Source organism: Sciurus vulgaris (genome assembly GCF_902686455.1).
Source record: "Sciurus vulgaris genome assembly, chromosome: 7".
NCBI lineage: Eukaryota > Metazoa > Chordata > Mammalia > Rodentia > Sciuridae > Sciurus > Sciurus vulgaris.
The window spans coordinates 63,833,694-63,850,661 of record NC_136467.1 but is presented as its reverse complement, the minus strand read 5'-3'; the positions used below and the strand labels follow the sequence as shown (position 1 = coordinate 63,850,661).

Here is a 16,968-nt window from a genome sequence, read left to right as displayed (position 1 = left end):
ATTTTTTACTTTTCTCTAATCCATGTTTATTGTCAATCTATTAATTCTTACTCTTATTTATTTATTTATTTTGTACCAGGGATTGAACCTAGATGTGCTTAACCACTGAGCCATATTCCCTGCTTCTTTTTAATTCTTTTTTTTTTTTTCTCTTTATTTAGAGACAGAGGCTCGTTAAGTTGCTGAGGCTGGTTCTAAACTCATGATCTTCTTTCCTTAGACTCCTGAGCTGCTGGGATCAGAGGCATGCACCATTACACTGGGCTCTTGTCTTTATGTTGCCTTGCTTCGAATTCAATTTGCTAATTCTTCAAATTCTTGAGATAGATACTTGATAACTAATTATTCACTTTTTATTTTTTAACATAAATTTATGGTCATAATTTTTCTCAGCATAGTTTTGGCTGTACTCTACAACATTTAATGCTTATTTTTCAAATTTAAAAAACTCAACATTATTTGCATTTAGAATTTAAAAACTCAACAATTTACAATATAAATAAAAAACATGTTTGTCCTCAATGCAGTCAGACTATACTAAAGTAAAGGAGAGTATATAGAAAAGGACTATGATAAAGTTATAGAAATTGAAAAGTATTGTATGTGAGAAAATATAAATCTGAGGAAGGAAAGGTTACATTTAGCCATAAAAATGAGGTAAGATTTTGTAGGAGGAGTAGTGGTTACTGGGCCCATAAAGAAGTATAGGATAATTCTGAAATAAATTAGCAACCTAAATTATTAATTAACTCTATTATAAAATTATTAATTAACCTCTATTATAAAAACTCTCATCAGACTAATGCTTTAAAAAATGTTTACAATATAATAGACAATAATTCAAGCACTATTCATTTAATCATTACAAATACAATATGAGAGAATTGGTATGGCTACAATTTCCATTTACAGATAGGTACGTTACGGCACTGAGAAGTTAAATAACTTGCTCAATATTGAACAAACAGGTGGCAGAGCTCAGATTTCAATCCAGGTTATCTCACTCCAGAGCCAATTTGACTGAACATGGTACTACTCTGATTCTCTTAAAGTGTTATTAAGGATAAAAATTATCATTGAGTATTATAGGGATAATTTACATTGTTTAGCAGTGAATAATTCTTTAATACTACAAGTTTTACTCATTTTAAAGTAATAAAATGTAACCAGAAAAACACTAAAACCTGCTACAAAATAAATCCATTAAAATTAATTTAAAACAAAATTTACCTTGATTCTACTGGGAAAGGTTCATAAAGAAATTTTTTGTAAAAGTCTTTTTTTATATCATGAACCAGAATTACAGCTTTGCCTTGGTCATCAAACTGAGGGCGCCCAGCTCTTCCCATCATCTGGAGCACATCTATAAAAAAGAGAACAAGAGATATTCTGCAATGTGGCACATGGCACAAGGTATGAATTGCTGATGAGGGCACACTCCTTCAACAAAATAAAAAAGGAAACAATATTTTAAGAGCACAATTCTATTTGTGGTGGCTATTATTTTTTTTTCTTTTTTTTTAATTGTAAACAAATGGGATACATGTTGTTTCTCTGTTTGTACATGGCATAAAGGCATACCATTTGTGTAATCATAAATTTACACAGGGTAATGTTGTTTGATTCATTGTTATTTTTTCCCTTTTCCCCACCCCTCCCACCCCTCTTTTCCCTCTATACAGTGCTTCCTTCCTCCATTCTTGCCCCCCTCCCTAACCCTAACTCTAACCCTAACACTAACCCCTCCCTCCCCCCATTATGTGTCCTCATCCACTTATTAGAGATATCATTCGACCTTTAGTTTTTTGAGATTGGCTTATCTCACTTAGCATGATATCCTCCAATTTCATCCATTTGCCTGCAAATGCCATAATTTTATCATTCTTCATGGCAGAGTAATATTCCATTGTATATATATGCCACAGTTTCTTTATCCATTCATCAACTGAAGGGCATCTAGGTTGGTTCCACAATCTGGCTATGGTGAATTGAGCAGCTATGAATATTGATATGGCTGTATCTCTGTAGTATGCTGATTTTAAGTCCTTTGGGTATAGGCCAAGGAGTGGGATAGCTGGGTCAAATGGTGGTTCCATTCCAAGTTTTCTAAGGAATCTCCACACTGCTTTCCAGAGTGGCTGCACTAATTTGCAGCCCCATGTGGTGGCTATTATTAAGTTTCCTAAGTTAATATAATTTGCTCAAAAAATCTATACCAAATTAGCAAGTTACTATGTTGTAAAACTGAGATCTCCAAAAGGTTTCTGGTACTATTTTCAATCTTCTTTAGTTAAATGATTAAAAATGTTGTGTAAGAAATATTACTATTTTAATTAAACAGTAAAAAATAAAACTTACATGGGAAAATCTCTTCAGTGAAGCCCTCTGATTATTTTCCTCTGTATAATGGGTTATTTAGGCCTTGTCTTTCTCCTGCCCATGGGATAAAATTTCTCCTATATTGCAGGAATCCCTGCATAAATAATGGCTTAAAAATGACTTGAGTTTTACATGTATTTGTTAAGTAGAAATGTATACTGAATATATATCCCACTTCAAAACTGACTGAAAATGACTTTATTAAAATTTATATTATCTTCTTTTCAAATATATATTTTTAAGATGTTGATATACCTTAATGGACTGCCCAGGCATTCAACATAGGAATAAGTGCTTTGGTTCTGGATGTCCCATGTAAGTACCATTTCTGGTGAAATGCATTTAAAATTAAATACTATAATGCTTGATCAATTTTTTTATCACTAATAATTTTTTATCAGTACTTTATGAATTTGAAAGCATCAGTTATATTTTTAATGCTTTTTAACAAACTGGTAAGTTAAAGTAAATAAAACAGCTCAGTGTTTCATATGCTATTTGTACTGGAAATAAAAAATTACGAATTTGCTTATTATATGTTTAAATGTGACCAATTCTCAACAAAATCAATTAATATTTCTAGCTATTGAGAATTTGAGGCAAAAGGGTCACAAGTTTGAGGCAAGGCTGGGCAACTGAGAGAAATCCTGTCTCAAAAGAAAACAAAAAGGGCAGGGGTATATCTTAGTAGTAGAGCACTGTCTAGCATGCATGAAGCCATTTAAGTTGTGAAGGCTAAAATAGGAGGTACAAATATTCATTAATGCAAATTTAAGTTGTTAAGGCTACATTAGGAACTTAATGTATCTCTTTAAATTTAAAAAATTACCTGTAATGGGAAAATCTACATAACGTCTTGTTTTTCCATCGTAATATTCCGTTCCTTTAATAATTACTAAATGAGCTGGAAAGTTTACACCCCAGGCTAATGTGCTTGTAGCAATAAGAACCTAAAAATAAAAGATGAGATCATATCTAAGTAACATATAACTTTTAAGTTACTTTTAAATGTGTATTCATGGGAGAAAAAAAAGTACCTGAACTTTACAGTTCACAAATAGTTCCTCTACTGTTTTTCGGTCCCTTTCATGGAGACCAGCATGATGCATTCCTATTCCGAAAGCAAGTGTCAGCTTCAAGTTGGAATCTCGTACTGTTCCAATGATGTTTTCCATCTGCAAATGAAAACAAAATTACAAGATGTAGGTACATTAACTTAATAATTTTAATTTTAAGATTGGATTTGACATTTTTGTTTTTCATGACATTGTATGGGCATAAAATAAAGGTTCTGTTTACAGCTCTGATTAAAGTTCATTAAAAAAGAATAATTGGTGATAATATATATTCTAAATTCAATAAAATATAAATGCTATCCATCTTATTTTTCTAAATCAAGGAAAAAATCTGTAGACAAATAGGATTATCCTCTTAATGATTAAAAACTATTACAAGGGATGTGATATTATCTATAATATTTGTGTCTCTGTCCATCTCTTGTTATATAAAAGGCCTCTTCTGGCTGGGTGTCAAAAATTTAGAAAATACATATAAAAATGACAAAATAATCAGTCATATTCCCCTAGACATACAGAAATTCTTCCAAATTTCATTTTTTTACTAAATTTAGTGAGCTTGAACAAGTCATATGACCTCTCTGAGCCTTAAACTCATTATCTGTATATTAGAAATAATAATAGCAGTCTTATACACTCATAATTTTCCTTAAGGTTGTGTAATAGGAACTCCTCTTAGCCTTATATGAAAATTCTATAATGAGTATGAATATGAATATGTTTTAAGGACATTCATGGCTATTCAAAATTTGTTTTCTAGAGAAGCATGAAACTATAAACATATCAGCATCTCTGCATTACTATACTTTTAAAAACTTTGAATATCAGTAGAAATTAAACTGGGGTATTTTTGATTACTCTGTATTTCCTTGATCAATAGTGTAAACAGTTTTCATATTAACTGTTTTTTCTTTTGTAAATTATGTTCTCATTTTTAAGTGGATATGATAGCTTTTTTTCTTATTGCTAGTGATAATATAGTGTACGTGCACACTTTCTCCATTCTATAAATATATTTATTCAATTTTTTCATACGTCATTTTATTTACGCTTTTTTTCAACTTTATGGATCTGAAGTTTTAAATTATTCCCTTATATTTTATTGCCTAGTAAAAATTTCCTCAAAAGCATAGAATACATATTCATCTGCTACTTCTTCAACTTGTTATAGTTTAATTTTTAAATTTAAATAATTACTTGTAACTTCTTTTTACATAGAAATTATAGTGAAAAACCAGTTTATTTTTCCTAATAATTAACCAATTATACTAGAAACATTGGTTATATAATTCCCTACCTATTATAAATAGTACCTTTATTATACTCAAATTTTTTTCATATCCCACTTTATATATTTTTAAACATATTTTATTTAAAGCCTCAATTTAGCTCACTAAATTGTAATATATCTAAATGGTGTTTTGAAACTCATACTTTATAAATACCTTTGAGTATTCTATCACTTTCCATTCTACATGGAAAATACTCAGTGTAAACACAAGTTAGATGATTGGCAACAAGCAGTGATTATTATTATTATTATATATTTTTTACAAAACTTACTCCTTGTAAAGAATTAAGTAGATTTGTTTAACAACGGATCTCAACTAGTCCTTAAAGCAGAGAATGACCTAAAGTGCAGCATAGAAAGTTCTCTCTGGGCAACTCCATGAGGGGAGTAATGCAGAGGACAAGTAATCTGAATACACATGAGCATTTAAAAGAAGGGAGAGAGTTCAGTTATTGCTGTAGCTTTATCACCACATTCTAACAATACTCAGTAGAAGAGAAGAACTTGGAAATGACTGCATGTATAGTTTTTATATGCCTAAAATAGAAGTATGAAAAACTAACATTGTCTTCAGATCTCATTTCCTTTTTCTCTTCTAATGACCTCCTCTACATTTACTTTTTTGGCTGTGCATAAATCATTAAGTAGTTCAAAATCTTTAATTTGACAAACTTCAGTTGGCTGCTGCAGTTTGGTAAAAATGCATAAGACCCAATTGTCATACAGAAACGACAGTGAAAAACCAGTTAGTTTTTCTAATAATTAATCAATTACACTAGAAACATCGGTTATATAATTCTTTACTTCAACTGTTTTTGTTCTTATTTTATTTTCAGTAATCAAAAAGATCATTTTAAAAAGTGTGTTTCTGTATAAACAAGCTGTTTTACATTAATAGTCCATAACATAGGAAGTTTGGCTTAATAATGAGTATATAAAAAGCACTGCATCAACTAAGTGATTACTTTAACGACATATACATCAGAAATACACATTAACTTTTACTTAGTTAAATGCAGTATCGGCAGTTTATTATTTCATAATACTCTGTAGTCACCTGATATTTCCACATTACTTTATGAACCTTAAAAGAGGACAATCCACTTTACTTTAAAATTAGCACAGCATAAGTAAACTGTCGACAAGTGTATACTATAAAAAAGGTGCTTGTCTCCTAAGTTATATGCTAGCCACTCTCAAGAAAGCACTAATTACCCATTTTTTTTTTTTTTGTTGTTGTTGTTGTTCAATGGTTCACTTCATAAAATACCTTCAGATTATACTATCAGGAACTATTCACTGATGTTTTTGCTCCAAAAATTATTTCCATGGATTTTTTTCAGCTTTACAACTCAAGTGACTACAAATAACTTGCGTAATTAATGGTGCCCCATGGCAATGCCAATCATACCAAAAAGATAATGTACCAGTTTTCAAAGGAAAGTGGAAGGATCCTTTGGCAGAAGTCTGGCGAGGCATTAATAATATCCTGCCTTTGCATCAGGGAAGGCTAGCTATTTCTCACTCTTTCCACCCCCACTTTCACATAAATCAATGCATTAAAAAGAACTATTTGTCTATTTGAATGGCAAAGACTTAAAATTCTCATGAGGACAATCACACAAAAAGATACTTCATTTATTACATGGTTTCTGTGGATGAATTCTGAATTATCTGAACATAAAAAGCAAAATTTATTGTTGTTACTCAATTATCAAGCATAAAATAGGACTAAGCCTACATAAATCTGAAAATACGATTTCTTTGATCAAATCGCACATATTGTTACTGTACTTAAAACTAAATTTCTTCTTAATCAAAACGTCATAATACGAACAAAAAATTTTAGAAAAATTTTCAGGCAACGAAAGCTTAAAATATGACAATAGATGCCATTTTATGAGCACTTACTATGTGTCTGGCATTGTGTTTATTTCTTTACAAAGATTATCTCTTTTAATCCTTTATATAAAGTAATATAGTTCTAACATAATTCATTTATACAACTATATGTTTCACATTAAAAGTCTCAGTAATTTTGAATATTTATAGAATAGCCCTTCTCAACTCTGATTCAATAACAGATTTAAGACCATCTCAACTTTACAAAGGATAGCTAGTACCATTCCAGATGGACAGGAGACAAGTTTATTAATTACAAAAAATGGATGTCTGAGTACATTAAGGTTTAATTCTTGTTAAGGGCTGCTATAGAATGAAAAATGATCATCATAATAAAAATACTTCAACAGAGAGTTTTTCACTCCACAGTTAATTTCTATTCAACAAATATTTGTTATACTCTATAGGTATTTTCATAATAAATAGCCTTTGAAATATGTCTGACCACCTGACAATTAAATAAGTATGCAAAATTATTCATAAAAGAAAAACATCTATGTTTGAGCAAAGTAGTGGTCTTTTTTTTTTAGGGTGATGGGGGAACAGGCACATATGTAAACTGTTGAACCACTTACTTTAACTTAATAGAATTTTTTTTATATTTTAAATTTATTATACTCAAAAAGCTTTTGTAGAAAGATAGGATTCCATTTAAGTAGACATATTACTCTGTGCCTGAAATACATTCCAGTCAGAAAATAATTCAGTGAGTTGATGACAACGCTGGCTCCAAAAGAAAGGAGGAGACCAGATTGGACAAGAATGAGCGAACAGATTGTGCAGCCCAATTCTGTCCCTTTGAGTGTGATATATTGTTTCAAGATGCTAAAAACCCATACTTTCTCAAAGCATATCTGTTGTGCTGGTTTTCCCATTTTCACAGAATCCTCATTATCAGAACTCTGTACTCTTTTCAAAGCATGTCAGACTCAGACCATATGCCACTGAATAATGTTTATCAATTGTTTAAAATGCTTAATAAAATGAAAGTTACAAAGTCCTTTAAAAACAAAAAATTTAAATATGTTGCATCTGGTACAGATGTTAAGTTAAAACATTTCTTTGTAATTATTAATTTCTGATAATATACTTCTTCATGATAAACCCCATAGACAGAAAGGGAAAATTAAAGAAAGAAACATTAGAACACTCTATTGATCTACTAACAGAAAAGAATTAAAGAAATACCATAAATTAAAAATAAGTTTCAAACTTTACCAATAGTCTAAAATTAGTTTTCTTTTTTGTCCCTCTTGAAACTCAAATAGTCACATTTAAAATGATTTATTATACTGTTAATATATGAGCATATTATATGTAATTAAATATAAGAAATTGGGCTGGGGATGTAGTACAGTGAGCAGCATTTGTCTAGCAGGTGTGAGGACCTGGGTTCAATTCTCGGCACTGCAAAAAACAAAGATATACATATATACTTATATATAATATACTTATATATATATGTGTGTGTATATATATACATATATAATGCAATATATATAAAATAAGTTATATCTAAAATAAATATACAAATAAAATGAATTAAATATGTAAATAAGATCTAATCAGTTATAGGCACTTAGGTATATCTTTGCTAGGTTTCTAAAATAAATATTTTCAATGTTTGCTTTTTAGCTTGACCTGATTTGCAAAAAACCTAATATCAAACTGTGTTAAAAGTTTCTCTTCTTATTCATTTCTCATTTAATTCACTATGTTGCTGGTAGAAAATCCCAATATAAACACATTATTTATTTTTAAATATAACTTTTATACTCATTTCCATTTTTTGAAAGTTCAAATACCAATACATGCTTAGAGAGCATTTGCATATATTGAAAAGCTTTTAAAATGTAGGTAAAGCGGACTAGGGCTGTGGCTCAGTGGTGGAGCACTTGCCTTGCACATGTGAGGCACTGGGTTCAATTCTCAGCATCACATAAAAATAAAATTAAAAAAAAAAAGGCATCATATCCATCTACAATAGTAAAACATGTAGCTAAAGCTGATTTGAAAAGGAATAATACAGTTAATTTTCTAAAGTAGCATAATCATAAAAAGTATTTTATTAACATAAATTAAAACTGTGAAAGAACACAAGCAAAAGGATATAAATGTGTAAGATCAAATCTCACCAGATATCTTTCAGCCAAAGTAACTTGTTTATAAGGTATTATTAATGTCTCTGTACCTTCATAGTAATATTATAAGTATGCCTTATCTGAGTATCCCTTATCTGAAAAGGTTAGGACAGAAGTATTTCCATTTCAGGAGTTTTTGGATTTTGGAATATTTCCATAGACTTTACCAATTGAGCATTCCTAACCCAAACCCCTCAATATACAACCTGGAACGGTTAGTATTTATTGAACACTTACTATGTTTCAGTATCTTAAATCTTTCAATACCTTAATCCTCACCACATTCCTATGAGGATGGGGTTATTATTATTTATTTTATAGAGAAAGATATAAGGCTCAGAGTTTAAGCAGCCTACCAACATCACGTCACTTATAATGGGCAGTCAGTATTGAACCCATGAAACCTGGCTCCAGTCCATGCTCTCAATTACAATGGCACCCTGAAATCACTGCACAAATGAGAGGAAAACTTCAAATAGATACTTAAAGAAATGGTATTTTTCACCAGGCTTAAGGCTGACCCATTATTTTAGAACATAAGCAGAAAACAGGTAAGATTTGAATTAATGAGCAACATATTAGATGTGATTACCCTGAACTGACACAATGGAGAACTCTATGCAGATGATTTGTAAATTTATTTATTCTTTGTTGTTTGAATATTTCTACTAGTAAACCTAAAAATAAAAAATATGTAAATGACCTTTTTTTTTCCTAAGAAAAATATTACCTCTTCTGATTTCTTCACAATTTTTTAAAAATAACAGGTTTTATTTTTTAGAACAGCTTTATGTTTACAGGAAAATGTAGCAGAAAGCACTGAGTTCCCATCTTCTCCCCTCTCCCAAGATGGTTTTCCCTATTAGTAACATTAATTATATTTAAGTAGTGTAGTGAATTTGTTACAGTTGGTAAATTAACACTGATACAGAATTAAAGTACACAGTTTACATTAGAATTCACTATTTTTTTTAAAAAATTGTTTTTCTAATTATAAAGTTAATTAGGTTGACCTAATTAGGTCAACCCAACCCATTTGGTGCAGTTTTGTTATACATTTGTAATGCTGTTGGATTCCTCTGACAGTTTACATTTCTTTTTTTTTAATAGCTAAGGACAGTATTATCCATGACAGTTGAATCTATTTTGATATATTATACAAACATGGAATTCTTTTTTTGCTAATTAGGATCCCAGTCTTATTGATGTACACGATGTTGAGATTCACTTTGGTGTATTCATATATGTACACAGAAAAGTTATGTCAGATTCTTTCCACTGTCTTTCATGTCCTATTTTCCCTCCCTTCCCTTCATTCCTCTTTGTCTAATCCACTGAACTTCTAATTCTCCTTCCAACCTTGTTGTAGGTTAGCATTCACATATCAGAGAGAACATTTGACATTTCTTTTCTTTTTTTTGGTGGTGGGGGTTTTGGCTTATTTCACGTAGCACGAAGTCTCCAGATCATCCATTTACTTGCAAATGTCATAAAGTCATTCTTTATGTCTTAGTAATATTCCATTGTGTATATAAACCACATTTTCTTTAGCACAGCTCTTGTCCATTACTTCTGTTTGACAATGTAGCTATTGATTTTTCTTTCTTTTTCCCTTCCTCCCTTTCTCCATCTCTCCTTTCTCTTATTCTTCCCCACCTCTAATCTCCTCTCAGACTCTGTTTTCTGAGATGGGGTCTTGCTAAATTGCTGAGGTTGGCCTCAACCTAAGGTTCTCCTGCCTCAAACTTTTCAGTAGCTGGGATTATAGGTATGCTCCATCATGTTAAGCTTGATTTTTCTTTATTGCACTTTCACATCCATCAAATTCTACCCACTGCACCTTGCCTTTCCATTTTCTATAGTCAGTATGTTGCCAGTAATCCCAGTTACTGCATGGCAAAATAAAAGAACATAGGCTCTGAGTTAGCTAAAATGGTTTTGAGTACCCAAGCTGCCATTTGCATTGTGCTCTTTGGAAAAAAAATTATCCTAGCTTTCTGTTTTAGTTTCTATATCTATAAAACTGAGATAACAAGAACTATCCTTCCAAATTCATGATTAAGTGTGATAATGTAAATCTTTAACAAACAGTACTCTATAAATATATCAATTATTATTAAACATAATAAGAGTTTTGCCTATTTCTTCAAAAGGACATACATGAAAACAACCAAGGCAAAATAAAATAAAATAGCCTTTTAACTTGGACCCTTAAATGTCTTAAATAGCTGCTTTCAATTACACAAAAATTCCATTAAGGCCCAAGTAAATTCAAAATCTAATGCTCAACAAATTTATAGATAATATCTGTTTGACACTTAATATTTTAACCTAGTAGTTTCTTAAGAATTTCCTCAGATATTACAGGTCCGAGGCCTGACCAAAAGAGAAAAAGCAGTTGGGGTGGGAGATGGGTATCATGAACGAAATCTACTTTAGTTTGATAAAAAACAGGTTGAGTTGAAAATGATGTGATTACCCTGAATTAAATTGAACTCCATTTCTGATTTTCAATAGCCTGGTAGAAACTTCTTACATATAAGATGTCAGTATCTATCTGTGGGCTAAATGAAAAGGAAAATGAATTAAGGAAAACCACAGCCTAATGTTGTAGAAGCCCTAACAAATCTGAACTTCTGATGATTCTGAGTAAAGCTAGAATGTAATTCAACTTTGTAAATCTACTAAGACTTTGCTTATCATGAGGTTGGATGAATTATGTTTATCTTAAAATAATAAACTTTTCAAATATCTAAAAACACCCATCCTTCAGTACTGAGCATGTGAAAATATTATCAATTTTACTTTTCATACCAGTGTTCTTCCTATACACCTGTACTAATGTAGTTTTTCATAAATATACTTTGAAGCAGTATGTAAAATCATAACTGGAAAATTTCTTAAATTATGTTCTGTATAATTCAAACAGTTTTCTATCTGAATTCAGTATGATTTAGATAGCTTTCTATCTGAATTAATAAGAATTAACCTCCATAATTTCATATTACATCCGTCTATATTCCTTATCCTGCTTACTCAATTCAGAAAGCTATTTCCTGCTTCTGATGCCCACCCTCTTCCTGATGATGCTGTAGACTTTAAAGTACCACTTTAATCTTTCATTCTAAAGTCTTTAGGACAATGAAGTGGTGCAAAATTTTAATTTATTTCCCCCTGTAAGGGAAAATGAATAGCCACTTCTTGTTTTATTCTTGTTTTAGCTACCCAGACCTTATTTATTTATTTTAACCTAGAGAAAGAAAGGGGCAACCCTGATGCTAACTAAGAAGAACACAGAGAAGTTGAGGGGAAGAATGAGTAAGGAACTCAGGAACAAAGTCTAATCTTCAGCTGGCATTCTGCTTTCTCATTCCAGATATAGTCTCTTCTAAGGTATAAGAAATGAAATAAGAGCAATATTCTGAGATTTCAACCAGTAAACTTACTCAGAAAAAAGTCTTTCCTCTATTCTCTTAGTCCTGGTTGGCACCTATCCAGAACCTAGCATAATGACCATTACATATGGAAAACAACTGGGGAATACCTTGTGGGAGCTGAAAGACCATACTAGCTGGGTGTTAAATTATAATGTTAGATAAATTACATATTAGATTGCCAGAAGAGTTGTGTATTTGCTTCCATTTCTTTTCCTTCATTTACATCTCAATTTATTCCAAACTGGTTTCTGTTCACAACACATACTGACTCTGCTTGCCAACTACATGCAGGACCTCAAAGTGCTAAATTCCAAGGATATTTCTCTTCTCTCATCCCATGGAACTGCCGTTACAATTTGACATGGCCAAGTAGTCCTTTATGGAACCCTCTCTTCTACAGTGTTGTATCACACTGGAATCACGCTCGTGGAGCCTTTTGCCAGCTCCTCATTCTTTACGTCTGCTCAAACTGGGAGAATTACCCTGAAGCCTCTTGTTACTCCACACTCACTGCCTGAGGTTCTCATGTACCCATTTGGATTTAAAGATTGGCTGTATGCTGATGCTCCCAAGTTCCCATGTTCATCTAACATCCTAGGTAGGTTTGACAGAATTCTTATGTCTAATTGCCTTGAAGTTTCCACTTGAACGACCTGGGTATACAAATTGATATGCTCAAAATATAATTTTTTTTCCAAGCTCAAATCTGTCTCCTCCTGCTTCTCCATCATTCATTCTCACCTTCTCCCATTTCAGAAAATAGCACCATTATTTACCTCCATGTTTGAGTTAATAACTGAGGACTCATCATTTTTTTTATTGGTTCAGAATTTTAATTATATATGACAGAATTTATTTTTATATAATCATACAAGCGTGGAATATATCTTATTATAATTAAGACCCCAGTCTTGTGAATGTACACAATGGTGGGATTCATCATGGTATGTATATTCATGTATGTACATAGGAAAACTATTTCAGATTAATTCCACTGTCTTTTATTTTCCTATCCCTGCTCCCTTCCCTTCATTCCCCTTTGTCTAATCCACTTAATATCTATTCTACCTCTCTCCCTTCTTACTGTGCATTAGCTTCCACATGTCAATGAAAATATTCAACCTCTGGCTTTTAGGGACAGGCTTATTTTACTTGGCACGATATTCTCCAAATCCATCCACTTACTGGCAAATGTCATAAAGTCATTCTTCTTAATGGCTGATAATACTCCAATGTGTATATATAACTCATTTTTTTTGACCATTCATCTGTTGAAGGGCATCGAAGTTGATGTCATTGCTTAGATATTGTGAACTGTGCTGCTATCAACATGTGGCTGTGTCACTGTAGCATTCTGATTTTAAATCCTTAGGATACTGAGGAATGGTGTAACTGGGTCAAATGGTGGTTCCATTCCTAGTTTTTGGAGGAATTGTCATACTGCTTTCCAGAGTGGATGCACCAATTTGCAGTCCCACCAAAAAAGAATAAGTGTACCCTTTTCTCTATATCCTTGCCAACATTTATTGTTAATTGGATTCTTGATTATGGCCATTCTGATTGGAGCAATATGAAATCTCAGAGTAGTTTTAATTTGTGTTTCTCCAGTTGCTCAAGAGCTTCACATTTTTTCATGTATTTTTTGATCATTCGTATTTCTTCTGTGAAATGCCTGTTCAGTCTCTTTGCCTATTTATTGATTGGCTTATTTGGTTTTATTGGTGTTAAGTTTTTTGAGTTCTTTGTATATCCTGGATATTAATGCTCTACCTGAGGTGCGGGTAGCCAAGATTTCCTCCCATTCTGTAGGCTCTCTCTTCACATTCTTGATTGTTTCCTTTGCTGTGAAGAGCTTTTCAGTTTGATACCATTGCATATATTGATTCTTGATTTTACTTCTTGGGCTTTAGGAATCTTATTGATGAAGATGGTTCCTAAGCTGACATGACGGAGAGCTGGCCTACTTTTTCTTGTAGTAAATACAGGGACTCTAGTCTAGAGCCTAGGTCCTTGAACCACTTTGAGTTGAGTTTTGTGCAGGGGTTAAACTTCATTCTACTACATAGGGATTTCCAGTTTTTCCAGCAACATTTGTTGAAGAGGCTATCTTTTCTCCAATATGTGCTTTTGATACCTTTGTCTAGTATGAGGTAACTATTTTTCTGTGTCTTCTATTCTGTTCCATTAGTCTTCTTGCCTATTTTGGTGCAAATATCATGCTATTTTTGTTATTGTAGCTCTGTAGTATAATTTAAGGTCTGGTATTGTGATGCCGCCTCCTTTGCTTTTCTCCCTAAGGATTGCTTTGGCTATTCTGGGTCTTTTTTATTTTTCTGAATAAATTTCATGATTGTTTTTCCTATTTCTATGAAGATTATCATTGGAATTTTTAATAGGAATTGCATTAAATCTATATAACACTTTTGGAAGTATGACCATTTTGATAATATTAATTCTGCCTAACCAAGAACAGGGAGATCTTTCCATCTTCTAAGGTCTTCCTCAATTTCTTTCCTTAGTTTTCATTTCGGAGGTCTCTCACCTCTTTTGAAAGACTGATTGCCAAGAATTTTTTTTTCTTTTTTTTTTTTTTTTTCACATAAGGGAGTTTACTAAGCAAAGAGGGTCTCCCTGCAGGATAAGAGAGAAAATGAGAGGAAAAGAGAAAGGGTGTGCACTAGAGGGAGTGGAAAAGTGAGGAGGAGAGAGAAGGAAAGTGAGCAGGAGAGAGAAAGCAAGAGAAAAGATCCAAGAATTTTTAAATGTTTTTGAGGCTGTTGTGAATGGGATGGATTTTCTAATTTCTCTTTCAGCTGATTCATCTTTGGAGCATAGGAATGCAATTGATTTCTGGGTGTTAATTTTGTGTCCTGCTACTTTGTATTCATTTATGAATTCTAGAAGTTTTCTGGTGGAGTTTCTTGGGTCTCTTAAATACAGAATCACGTCATCAGCAGAGATAGTTTGAATTCTTCTTTTCCTGGTTGTATTCCTTTTATTCCTTTCTTTTGCCTAATTGCTACAACTAGAGTTTCAAGGACTATGTAAATAGAAATGGTAAAAGTGGACATCCCTGTCTTGTTGCAGTTTTTAGAAGGAATGCTTTCAGTTTTTCTCTGTTTAGAATGATGTTGGTCTTCAACTTTTCTATATATATAGTTTTTACAATGTTTAGGTATGTTCCTTCTATCCTTATTTTTTCTACTGTTTTAAACATCAACGGATGGCATTTTGTCAAATGCTTTTTCTGCCTCTACTGAGATAATCATGTTATTCTTGTCTTTAAGTTTATTTATGTGATGAATTACATTTATTGATTTCTAAATGTTGAACCAACCTTGTGTGATGGGGATGAATCCCACTTGATCATGGTGTTTTTTATGAAATTTGCCAATATTTTATTAAGACTTTTTGCTTCTATGTTCATTAAGGATATTGGTCTGAAGCTTTTTTCCCCCTGATGTGTCTTTGTCTGCTTTTGGTTTCAAAATGCTACTAGCTTCATAGAGTCATTCTTGATTCCTTTTTCTAGCTTCTATTTCTCACTTATGAGAATACCCTATTCTCACTGACACCAACCTATGTGGCCCCTAGGCCACCACAATAATTAATTCTACACTCAATTCTATTTCAATTCATTTTCCACTAAGTAGCAAAAGTGATCTTACAATGTAAATTAGGGTATGCAATTTGCCTAGTTTAAAACCTTTTACTGCCCTGGAACATTCCTCTTTTAGTATGGTTTGCCTCCTTCGGTTTTCTATTCAGATTACTTCATCATAGAAGCTTTCTAATTTCATTGTTTTGTAATACTGCATCACCACTGGGGCTCTCCCTACTCCCTTTACCTTGTTCACTATTTTTTCCATAAGAATCATCACAACTTAATATATTTGCTTATTATCTATCAGTCACACTAGAATGTTAATTCTATAAGTGAAGGGACTTTATCAAGCACACAGAATGAGCTCAATGAATGGCTATATTACTTGGAAAAAAAATTCAAACTGTTTAACTAAGGGTCTGTGGCCTTGTACAAAATGGACTTTACCCATCTCAGCTGTGCCACAATCCTCCTAATTTATTCTGCTATAGCCCAGCAGATCTCTAAGATACTTTAATGTGTTGTTTCCTGGGTCTGAAAGTTCTTATATCCTTTCTTGGAATAGCTTGCTCAGTCTCTTCCTTTGGTTCTGAGCTTTAATGACATCTCTTTAGACAAATCTTCCCTAACCATTCTACTTAAGGTAACAGGTAACAGGGCTAGGGATATAGCTCAGTTGGTAGAGTGACCTGGGTTCAATCCCCAGCATTGCCAAAAAACAAAACAAAACAAAACAAAAAAACCTTAATGTAACAACCTATTATCTTGTTCTATTTAATTTCTTATTGGTTTCTTTCAAAACATTTTTTCACAAATTGCTATTATTTTACTTGAATAACTATATATATATATATATATACACACACACACACACATAAATAAAACATACAGAGAAATTTTTTAGGTTTTAAATTTTTAGGTTCTGTTTAAGATCACTGAGAATTGGGAGCAGATGGATAATACAATGCTCGGTAAGTTGAAGATATTTAATAAATACATGTTGAGTTAATACAAATTCTGGTAAGGCTGGCTATTGATTTGAATTATAGGATTGTCATTTATTATTCATTTTTTAGAGGATATATATAAAACAACTCCTTTTTTGTCTGATTTAAAAAATTGACACACAAACCTAAAT

The 16,968-nt window shown here is 32.1% G+C and overlaps 1 protein-coding gene across 1 annotated transcript in view; it reads right to left on the bottom strand.

Annotated features, from left to right (window-relative positions):
- The window catches only part of ASCC3 (activating signal cointegrator 1 complex subunit 3), a 449,567-nt gene that overhangs the window by 101,958 nt on the left and 330,641 nt on the right, over window positions 1–16,968 (bottom strand). The window contains 3 exon segments of the mRNA XM_079148642.1: window positions 1,231–1,363; window positions 3,209–3,329; window positions 3,417–3,554. Of these exon segments, the coding sequence (XP_079004768.1) occupies window positions 1,231–1,363; window positions 3,209–3,329; window positions 3,417–3,554 (392 nt within the window).